Raw genomic sequence first — 11364 nt, forward strand, 5'->3', positions numbered from 1 at the left:
CAATCTCTGTACCTATGTCATCGATGATGAATTCCAGTCTTGTTAAGCTTTCCTCTCTTTCTGTGCCATTGGTTTTTACCCAGGCAACGTAGGCTCTTCCTGCAGTGAATTGCTTCCTCTCCAGTGTCAATGAATGTAAACAGGTCGATATTTCAGTTGGATCATTGCTGTGGGACAGAACCAAGAATAGGTCAACAATGTATGAACATAACTGTTTATAAGAATTTATCTCAACTCAAGCAGCATACAGGTATACTGCTCACTTGTTCCAAAACACATCACTGGTTGTCAGATGGCCACAGGATTCAACAAGAGTTAGGCCATTCCTGGTGTAAATTATGTCCCCAGTGTTCCAAAAATTTCAAAGTTCAAAACAACAGGTGAAAGGTGAAGCTAATTAAAAATAGGAACATAGAAATAAACTTGAACCATTCATCCTCAACCCTTTTCACCATTCAACTAGACAATGACTGATTCATCATCTCAGTCCCATCCACAGGGCTCGGTAACCCCATCTAGTGAATATCCATCAGTCTCTGACTTCCTCAGGGGCAGAGAGTTCCACATTTCTCCTCCCCTTTGCCTGAGTAAGTATTTCCTGACATTATCCCGGAATGGCTGAGTAAAGAGAAGACCTGGTGGGGAGCAGAGACCAAATCGAGGTCTTTAAAATTGTGAGGGAGTTTGATGGGGTGAATGCAATGGAAGGTGTTTCCAGTTGAGGCCAAGACCAGATTTGGGAGCACCAACATAAGATGGTCACTAAATCCAGCAGGGATTCAGGACAAATGCCTTCACAAAAGAAACAGTATGGAACTTGCTACCACAGGGAGGGATTGAGGTGGATAGTACAGATTCATTTTGGGGGAAGTTGGAAAAACGTGAGGGAGAACGGCAGAGAAGTATATGGTGATCTAGATGCAACAAAGAGAGGTAGGTGGAGACTCATGAGGAGCAGAGTGCGGGAATGCGTAGTTGAGTTGAATAGCCTGTTTCTGTGCTAGAAATTCTATTTAATAATTTTAAAGCTTTGGACTCCTTGTTTTAGACTGCCCACCAGCAGAAACATTATTTTTCAGTTTATTTGATCATCTGAAGCATCTCCATTTGATCATTCCTTAATCTTTTATACTCAAGGCAACCCTGTTCAAGCTTGTTTCTGCAACGCGGCTCATAATTTCACTCTTTTTTAGTCAGACGGTGAGGAGAAAATGCAAAGTCTGGGTTTTAAAAGCCTGAAGATTGCACGGTCAGGGGAAGAATGAGAAGTGTGTGCCACACATTCTTTCCCCCCTCATTTCTCCCACTTCTGTTGAAAGTACCAACTCACACTGGCTACAGTTCCACAGTTGGAAACAGAACATGCCAAAAATCTTCAGCAGATCAAGCAGCAGGTGTAGAAAGACAAAGAGTTAATGTTACCCCCTTCAGTACTGCATGGAATTGAAATTTGGATTATGTGATGAAGGTAGAAAATACAGTTTCATATTGTTCTGACCAAGTTCTGATTAAAGAGTGCAGAATTCTGCACCCCTCCCCCAAGCCATTTCCCTCTCTGACAGGGTCTGACTGCATATTTGCTGACTCAATATAATGAGATGACTCACCTGCCCTTCTCCTGAAAATAGAAGGTGTAGTTTGTGGGGGTGACATCACTTGGACTCCAGGTACAATTCACTGCCGAATTCTTGTGGTGCCTGAAGCAGAACAGGTCTTGGGATGGGTCTGAGTAATAATAAGGAGGAAAGTGAGCTCTGGCAGTTAAACACTTTCCAGCTTTAATGACAAGAACCGACACTCTCTGGCCTTGCCTTTCCTCCAAAAGACCTGAGCCACAAGGTAACAGATGAAAACTGCTTAGTGCTTCACTCACTCTCCAGGCTGGTCTCAGTACAACAGCATCAAGGATCTGGTTGTTCCAAGTGACTGAAATGACACTGTTTTTGAAATAGAGCTGCAATCAGCACTTCACATTGCAAAGCACACTGGGTGGAGCTGCAGCCCTGTGGAAAGGCACTGAACAGTGTCAGACTGACCCACACCCAAGACTCACCATCCCTGAGCTAGGACAGAAACTATCAGCAGGCCTCACTCTAACAGAGGGACAGACAGAGAACTACACCCAGGATGCAACATTCCTGGGCTAGAGATAAAGAGCAACTCCATGCCATAGTCATCCTGGGCTAGGGATAGAGAACCACCCCACCCCCATCCTGGACTGGGCCAAGAGTCTACAGTTTGAAGATAAGCCTGTGCCAGTTGCAAAAGCAGTGGTGTCATTCTGGGATTTTTTATAGCAGGTAAAATCCAGGTCAGAATTATTAGACAGGTGACCCAAAAATAACACTGCAAAAAGAATGAGACAAGGTCTCGTGTCAATAATCAGCACCCCCAGACTGACCATTCATTCGCACAGACCAGGATCCAAATACATCTGATTGAAATTTATAAAGTTATGAGACACTAGGATACGATGGATAGTTGGAGTGTTTTTCCCAGGTATAAATGTCAATTACTAGGGGGCATAGGTTTAAGGTAAAAGGGGGTACTTTACATAAAAGGTGGTGAGTGCCTGGAATGTGCTGCCAGCGGAGGTGGTGGAGGCAGATACAGTAACAACGTTTAGGAAGCATTTTGACAGATATATATTTAGGCATGAAGTATTTGATTTATTGCTTTCACTTAATGAAGGTACAGTGAAAAGTGTTGTTGTATGTGCTTTACAGGCAGATCTTACTATATATGTGCAGGGTAGCAGAAGAGTGAAGGATATAATGTTACAGCTAATGAGAAGGTGCAGAGAGAGATCAACATTAACACTAAAGAGCCCCTTTCAAAAGTCTAATAACAGCAGGGAAGAAGCTTGCTCTTGAATCTGTTTGTATGTACATTCAAACTTTTATATCTTCTGCCCAACGGAAGAGAGTATAACCAGGTGAGAGGGGTCTTTATTATGTTGGTTGCTTTCTGGAGGCAGCAGGAGGTATAGATGGAACCAATGGATGGGAGGCTGGTTTTGAGGGATGGAGTGGGCTCTGTTCACAAGTATCTGTAGTTTCTTTCAGTCTTGGAAAGAGTAGTTGCCATACCACATGATGCATACAGATAGAATGTTTTCTATAGTGCATCTATAAAAATTGGTAAGAGTCTTTACAGACATGCTGAATTTCCTTAGCCTCCTGAGGATATAGAGGCATTGTTGTGCTTTCGTGGCCATAGAGTCGACATGGGTGGACCAGGTCAGATTGTTGGTGGCTGTCACTCACAGGAATTTGACTTGAATAGAGGGATACGGATCATGCAGAGGCAAAAAGTTTTAGTTTAGAAAGGCATCATGTGCTGGCACAATCTTGGGGGACCGAAGAGCCTGTTCACATGCTGTATTGTTCTTTGTTCTTTGTGTTATTCTAACAAAATATGGCTCAATTTTACATGACTTTGATTTTCTAGTTCCTCAAACCAGACAGAACCTCAATGATTCTCATCATCCTTTCTTTGATAAGAAGCCTGTTGAAGGTCCACAGTATTCTGACTGGTCTCAGTTTGTACTAGACTTATAACTGGAGTGAATGGGTGGACTTGTGAGGAAAGTTTGGATAGGCTAGGCCCATTTAAAACAGAAATGAGGCAAAATTATTTCCTGCAGAGGATAATGGATCTTTGGAACTCTCGTTGAAAGACCGGTTGAAACTGACTCCTTGAATATTTTTAAGGTGGAGGCAGAATGATCTGTGTTAAACAAGGGGGTGAAAAGTTATCAGGAGTTGTGGGAATGCTGATTTGAGATTAAAGTAATCAGACATAGTCTTATTGAAACAAAAGCAGAAATTGCTGGAAAAGCTCAGCAGGTCTGGCAGCATCAATGGAGAGAAATCAGAGTTAATGTTACGGGTCGAGTGACTGTACCTTTGTTTTTTATAATCTTATTGAATGTGGGAGCAGGCTTGAGTCATAGAGTCATGCTCCTGGTTTGGACCTTAGTATGTTTTTAACATGGTTTTACATTAGTGATTGATTTTTATATTTTACACCTCCTTATGGTTAAAACCTAGAAATCAATTGTCATTTGTTTTTGTACCCCATCATCTGAGGTTTTCCTTTACTGTGAATCTGTCTCCCCAAATATCTCTTTTCTCCCCAGCAACTGAGTTAACTCCTATTTACAGTTTTATTACAGCTGTCATATTACCAAACTACAATATCTTATTCTTACTGATGCTGAATGCATCAACCTATTTTTAACAAAATCCCCCCTTATCAAAATATTTTTTGTAGTTCTATTTCATCTTTAAACAAAAAATGGTTACAGTAATCACTTTAGAGTCATTTTCAGATTCTAACACCACTCCTTCTAAGTAAACGGATCTCCAAATGTTTAGAAGTAACCTCAGACAACATCCTGTGAGATAAATGATCCAGCATGCTGAAACCCGCCCTTAACTGTTACCAAGATAATAAAATGTGAGGCTGGATGAACACAGCAGGCCAAGCAGCATCTCAGGAGCACAAAAGCTGACGTTTCGGGCCTAGACCCTTCATCAGAGAGGGGGATGGGGGGAGGGAACTGGAATAAATAGGGAGAGAGGGGGAGGCGGACCGAAGATGGAGAGTAAAGAAGATAGGTGGAGAGAGTGTAGGTGGGGAGGTAGGGAGGGGATAGGTCAGTCCAGGGAAGACGGACAGGTCAAGGAGGTGGGATGAGGTTAGTAGGTAGCGGGGGGTGCGGCTTGGGGTGGGAGGAAGGGATGGGTGAGAGGAAGAACCGGTTAGGGAGGCAGAGACCGGTTGGACTGGTTTTGGGATGCAGTGGGTGGGGGGGAAGAGCTGGGCTGGTTGTGTGGTGCAGTGGGGGGAGGGGACGGACTGGGCTGGTTGAGGGATGCAGTAGGGGAAGGGGACCCTCCTCCCTCCGGAAAAAAAAAAACCCTTCCCCTACTGCATCCCTCAACCAGCCCAGTCCGTCCCCTCCCCCCACTGCACCACACAACCAGCCCAGCTCTTCCCCCCCACCCACTGCATCCCAAAACCAGTCCAACCTGTCTCTGCCTCCCTAACCGGTTCTTCCTCTCACCCATCCCTTCCTCCCACCCCAAGCCGCACCCCCCGCTACCTACTAACCTCATCCCACCTCCTTGACCTGTCCGTCTTCCCTGGACTGACCTATCCCCTCCCTACCTCCCCACCTACACTCTCTCCACCTATCTTCTATACTCTCCATCTTCGGTCCGCCTCCCCCTCTCTCCCTATTTATTCCAGTTCCCTCCCCCCATCCCCCTCTCTGATGAAGGGTCTAGGCCCGAAACGTCAGCTTTTGTGCTCCTGAGATGCTGCTTGGCCTGCTGTGTTCATCCAGCCTCACATTTTATTATCTTGGAATCTCCAGCATCTGCAGTCCCCATTATCTCTTAACTGTTACCACCTCTCTCTGCTCAGTTATAACAATGTTAACACATTTTTCTGTTCTCTTTTTGTTCCATTCTGTAATGTTCCTTCAGTGAGCTCGAATAGACAATGATCAAGCGCTGAGAATCTGAAAGTACTGTGTACCTGCTTGTGTTCCCTGCTGTGTCAGTACAGCTGCAATCAGCAACATATCATAGATTGTCCCCCATAATGCCATGAATCATCTGTCAGAGGGAAGGAAGAAAACTAGTGTTACAACAGACTACATATTACAAAAACATCATCAAGGCTTTCTGGAAAATCCCCTGTTATTGCCATATAATGATTTGGTATAGAGGCTGCAGGGTACAGTTTCTGTTCCCAACATGTGAGTGAGGGAGAGGTCAGTCAGCACAGTTACTTGCTGCTAATCAGCTCAGTTCCTCTTGAAAGGATATCTGAGTCCCAGGTGGTGACAGGAATGGGGTAGATCTGTTGTTCTGTTGGGTAGAATGACTTATCAGTGCACTGCTCATAGAGGTTTAGAAACTGTTAATAAAATATGTGACCCTGGGTTTTATAAAAGCAGAGTGAAAGAAAGCAAGCGAGTTATAACAAAGTATTATTAAAGCCTGGATCGGTCTCAGTTGATGTGTTATGTTAAATTAGTGCAAAGATAGTTTACTGGGTCAGTACTAGTGATGAGGGAGTTCAGATAATGAGGAGAGACTGGGAAGCTGGGAGTTTAATCCCCAGAGCAGAGACATTTCAGAGAAACTTGTGACGGAGGGTTTTGGAATAGTGAAAAAAATTTCTGAGGGAAAAGTGCTTCCAACAACAGCTTGCTTAATACCCAAAGGAAACAAGTTGATGGAAAATGGCCAGAGAACCAGAAGTAACATGAGGATTTTTGCAGTCTTTACGCAGTGAGTTGCTGTGACCTTAAATACATTGACTGAGAAAGGTGGTGGATGAAGATTTAATAATGACTTTAAAAAAGGAATTGGATAGCTGCTTAAAAAGGCTGCATGAGCTCTTTAGAAATTGTGGTGGAATGTACAAGAATACCAAAGAGAAATTAACACAGAGCAATACCAATAGCTTAAAGAGCTGCCCCTTCCCTACTGCAGTAGAACTCTCTCCACCACCGCCCCTCAATCACCCTGAAATGTTCCATCAATGTGGATGGTCCAGGACACATTGTTGGTGATTGTCATTCCTAGGAATTCTGGTGCTCTTGACCATCTCAACCTCAGCTCCATTGATGTAGATAAGGGTGCGCTGTTCACCTCGTTTCCTGAAGTCAATGACTTAACAATGGCTAGAGAGATGTTGGTTATCAATCATTTCAAAATAATGTAAAGAGATAAAATATTCATCTGCATGTCAACTGGGGCATCAGACTGGTGGATTTCTGCTAAAAACTTGAAATGTGCATAACTTCTCAACAGTGTCTACGAAATTAACCAACCTAACCACACTCGAATTGCAAGAAAGGAAATGGGAAGGCCAGTGATAATGGGAACTGCAGATGCTGGAGAATCCAAGATAATAAAATGTGAGGCTGGATGAACACAGCAGGCCAAGCAGCATCTCAGGAGCACAAAAGCTGACGTTTCGGGCCTAGACCGGAAACGTCAGCTTTTGTGCTCCTGAGATGCTGCTGGGCCTGCTGTGTTCATCCAGCCTCGGATTTAAATGGGAAGGCCAGACAGATTGCGAGCAAAAGACACTGAAAAAAATAGGCTGAGACAGAAACGACAATGAGAGATAGTGATTCCCATGGTAGAGAAAGGAAGTTGGACAGATTTGCTGCAAATATTTTAAAAATGAAGCTTCTTTATTGTTTGATTTCCTGAATGTAGTTGGTTCTTATTTAATTTATTTCCAAGATGTAGAAATCATAGGCAAGGTCAGCACTTGTCCATTCCTAATGCCTTAAAATCATCAAGGTGAACTGTGATCTGTAAATGAACACACAGCCAGTTCAGAAAGGGCATATCTCTCACAGTCATCACAGTGGTAGACACAAATAACATGCTGAAAACTAATGGCAAGAAGGTTATACCAGTGAGGATCTAGAAACTATCATTATCACCAAGGAGTCAGTGCTGGGCAAGCTAATGGGCCTAAAGGTAGACAAGTCTCCTGGCCCTGTTGACATACATCCCAGGGTTCTAAAACAGGTGATGGGGGAAATAGCAAATGTACTAGTAATTATTTACCAAAATTCACTGGACTCTGGGGTGGTTTCCACAGATTGGAAAACAGCCAATGTGACACCACTGTTTAAAAAAGGAAGTAGATAAAAAACAGGTAACTTTAGGCCAGTTAGCTTAACTTCAGTAGTGGAGAAAACACTTGAATCTACCATTAAGGAAGAAATAGCAAGACATCTAGATATAAATTGACCCATTGGAAACACTCAGCATGGGTTCATGAAGAGTAGGTCATGTTTAACTAATTTTGAGGAATTCTTTGAGGCCATACTTGCCTGGTGGACAATGGGGAACCTGTGGATGTCGTGTATCTGGACTTTCAGAAGGTGCCACATCAAAGGCTGCTACATAAGATAAAGTTCCATGGTATTACAGGTAATGTATTGGTATGGATAGAGGATTGTTTGACCAGTGGACGTACTACACTGCTGGAGTGTCAACACTGAGGGAGTGTGTACAATCAGAGAATCGGTTCCTAGTGCGCGCATGTGATCACTACTGAAGGCATCCACGCTGTTGGAGGTAACAAGGTGTAGAGGTGCATGAACACAGCAGGCCAAGCAGCATCACAGGATCAGGAAAGCCTACTATCTTATGCTGTTGGAGGTACTGTCTTTCAGTATCGACATTAAACAGCGGTTAATTCTGTCAGGTAATTTAGATGTAAAAATTTCCACATCACTAGTTTGAAGAACAGGAAAGGAGACCTATGCAACCTATCTGGCTAATATATATTTCTCAGCCACCGGGATAAAAATGTCCTATCATCATTGCTAAATTACTGTGGTTGGGAGCTAGCCGTGCACAAATTAACAGTGATTTATTCTGTCCTTAGCTAGGAAGTACTGTGGTGCCTGATATTATGAATGTGCAACTAATATTGTAAACTCTAATCTTCTTCTCTTTTCGACAGAAATACTAATAGATTGTTTGATTGCATGTTCCATCACAATGCCTGATTGTGTTCTCACCCCAGATCCACTCACTCTCACATGATCAGAGATTTGGCTTAGTGACCTAAATAGAATATCAGTGACTGGGATAAAGATCCCACTTGGAGTAGATACAGAGGGATCTGGTTGTATGGGTTTTCATGCATGAGTCACAAAAGTTTATTGTGCAGGTACAGCAAGTAATTGGGAAAGTTAATAGAATGTTATTGTATATCACGAGGTGAATTGAGTACAAAGGTGGGGAGTTTATAGGCACAGGTGAGACATCATCTGGAATACTGTATGCAGTCTCAGTCACCTTATTAGGGATGAATGTAAATGCATTAGAAGCAGTTCAGGGAAGGTTTACCAGACTGATACCTGGAATTGGAGGGTTGTTTTATGATAGACTAAATTTGTATCTGTTGGAATTTAGAAGTGTAAGAGGCAATTTGATAGAAACATACACATTGTTAAGGGGTCTTGACAGGGTGGATGTGCAGAAGATCTTTTCTCTTGTCTGCGAATCTAAAACAAGTGGTTACTCTTTAAACATGAGAGATGACCTATTTAAAACAGAGATGAGGCAAAAAAATTCTCAGAGGATTGTGTTGTGGTTAACCTCTTACAGAGGCCACGGGGCCTCAGGTATGCCGGTTAAATTCATATTTAATTAATTACACGTGAGTCTTTAGAACTCTCTTCCTGAAAAGCTGATGGAACCAGAGTCCTTGAATATTTTTAAGGCAAAGATGAATATATCCTTGTTAAACAAGAGATTAAAAGTATGGGATAGGATTAAATCAGCAATTTCCTCCAAGGGGTTTGTCAGATCAGGAAACACTCAGTAAACAAAGTAAAGTACATATTGCAGAGAAGGGGAACTATATTCAGTATCGTAATTAAAGTTTCATTCTAATGTGGCACTGCATATAAGAAAATAAGAACTAGGAGCAGGAGTAGGCCATCTGGCCCCTTGAGCCTGTCCTGCCATTTAATAAGATCATGGCTGATCTTTGAGACTCAGCTCCACTTACCCGCTCACTCACCATAACCCTTAATTCCTTTACTGTCCAAAAATTTATCTAGCCTTGCCTTAAAAACATTCAGTGAGGTAGCTTTAACCACTTCACTGAGCAGGGAATTCCATAGATTCACAACCCTTCAGGTGAAGAAGTTCCTCCTGTCCTCAGTCCTACATCTCCAGCCCTTTATTTTGAGGCAAAGCTCTCTGGTCCTAGTTTCACCTGCTAGTGGAAACAACCTCCCTGATTCCACTTTATCTATTCCCTTCATATTCCTATATGTTTCTATAAGATCTCCCTTCATTCTTCTTAATTCCAAAGAGTATAACCCCAGTCTACTCAGTCTCTCCTCATAATCCAACCCTCTCAACTCTAGAATCAACTGAGTGAATCTCCTCTGCACCCCCTACAGTGCGACTATATCTCTTCTCAAGTAAGGAGACCAAAACTGCACACAGTACGCCAGGTGTGGCCTCACCAGGACCCTATACAGCTGCAGCATAGCCTCCCTGTTTTTAAACTCCATCCCTCGAGCAATGGGAGACAAATTTCCATTTGCCTTTTTAATTACCTGCTGCAGCTGCAATCCTACTTTTAACGATTCACGCACAAGGACACCCAAGTCCCTCTGTATAGCAGTGTGCTGCATTTTTTTACTGTTTAAAACATAGTCCATTTGCTGTTATTCCCACCAAAATGGATGACCTCACACTTATCAACATTATACTCCATCTGCCAGACCTTTGCCCACTCACTGAGACTATCTATATCCCACTGCAGACTTTCAATGTCTTCTGCACACTTTGCTCTACCACTCACCTTAGTCTCATCTGCAAATTTTGACACACAACACTTAGTCCCCAACTCCAAATCATCCATGTAAATTGTAAACAATTGTGGCCACAACACTGATCCCTGAGGCACACCAGTAGCCACTGATCGCCAACCAGAAAAACAGTGCAGTATTTCATTATTGAACCTCCAACAATACAGCATTCCCTCAGTACAGCTACACCAATGGCGAAGCACTCCCTCAGCCCTGACTTTCCAACCGGATCTTACCTTAGGATGTTTTGGTGCTCTCTTGGTTTTGTCAGTCCAAGGATGTGGCATTCACTTATTACTGACCTTCCAAAAGAGCATTAATCTCTTAGAACTGACCCTCGAATTTTGCAGCACACCCTCAATACTGTACTACAGTGTCAGCTGTGATGATGTGAGATTCATGAAGTGAATCTCATTGCCTATTCACTCAGTAGTGACAGTATCAAAGCGAAGCTGACAGATAGAGATAGCCCATTTAGCTGAGACAGAGCTGTTGCAAGGCGTTAGGGAAGTCTTACCTGGTGCAGGATTTATGTGCTCTTGAGGAAGCAGATATAATTTAATTGAAAAGCTAACAACAACGCTGGGAACACGAGACAGGAAGCCATCATTTTGCAGCCACATTTATGAGAAAGACAATGAAAATACTTACAATAAATGCAGGAAATGAAAAGCCCACAAGCCACAGGAAATGATCATAAGAGTGTGTTACTGATATCCTGTCCTAGCACTGCAGTGATAAAACCCAATGTCAGGGGAAGGCTTCATGAAGGTGGAGTGGCAGATTAAGAACAAAATCCCCAGGGGAAGTGAAACTTTGGACTGCAAGCTGCTCTGCTCGCATTTTGCTGCCGTGTCAGATCCTCTCCCCAGTTAGAATGGGGGTGTTTACCCCAGCTCTGTCCCCCCCCTGTACAAATGTGGGTGTTTACCCCAGTCTAGACCCTCTCCCCAGTAGGAATGTGGGTGTTTACCCCAGCC

General features: G+C 43.1%; 1 protein-coding gene across 2 annotated transcripts in view; it reads right to left on the reverse strand.

Annotated features, from left to right (window-relative positions):
* The window catches only part of LOC125447372 (interleukin-12 receptor subunit beta-2-like), a 30390-nt gene extending 19240 nt beyond the window's left edge, over positions 1–11150 (reverse strand). Inside the window, exons 1-4 of one of the 2 annotated variants that reach the window (XM_048521695.2) lie at positions 11036–11150; positions 5548–5627; positions 1608–1725; positions 13–167 (exon numbers count right to left, since the gene is read on the reverse strand). In XM_048521695.2, coding sequence (XP_048377652.1) covers positions 13–167; positions 1608–1725; positions 5548–5620 — 346 coding nt within the window. In that variant the 5' untranslated portion in view covers positions 5621–5627; positions 11036–11150. The other variant, XM_048521694.2, reaches the window with a different exon arrangement.
* Positions 11151–11364: the final 214 nt, after the last annotated feature.

This window comes from Stegostoma tigrinum, chromosome 35 (assembly GCF_030684315.1).
Source record: "Stegostoma tigrinum isolate sSteTig4 chromosome 35, sSteTig4.hap1, whole genome shotgun sequence".
Taxonomy (NCBI): domain Eukaryota; kingdom Metazoa; phylum Chordata; class Chondrichthyes; order Orectolobiformes; family Stegostomatidae; genus Stegostoma; species Stegostoma tigrinum.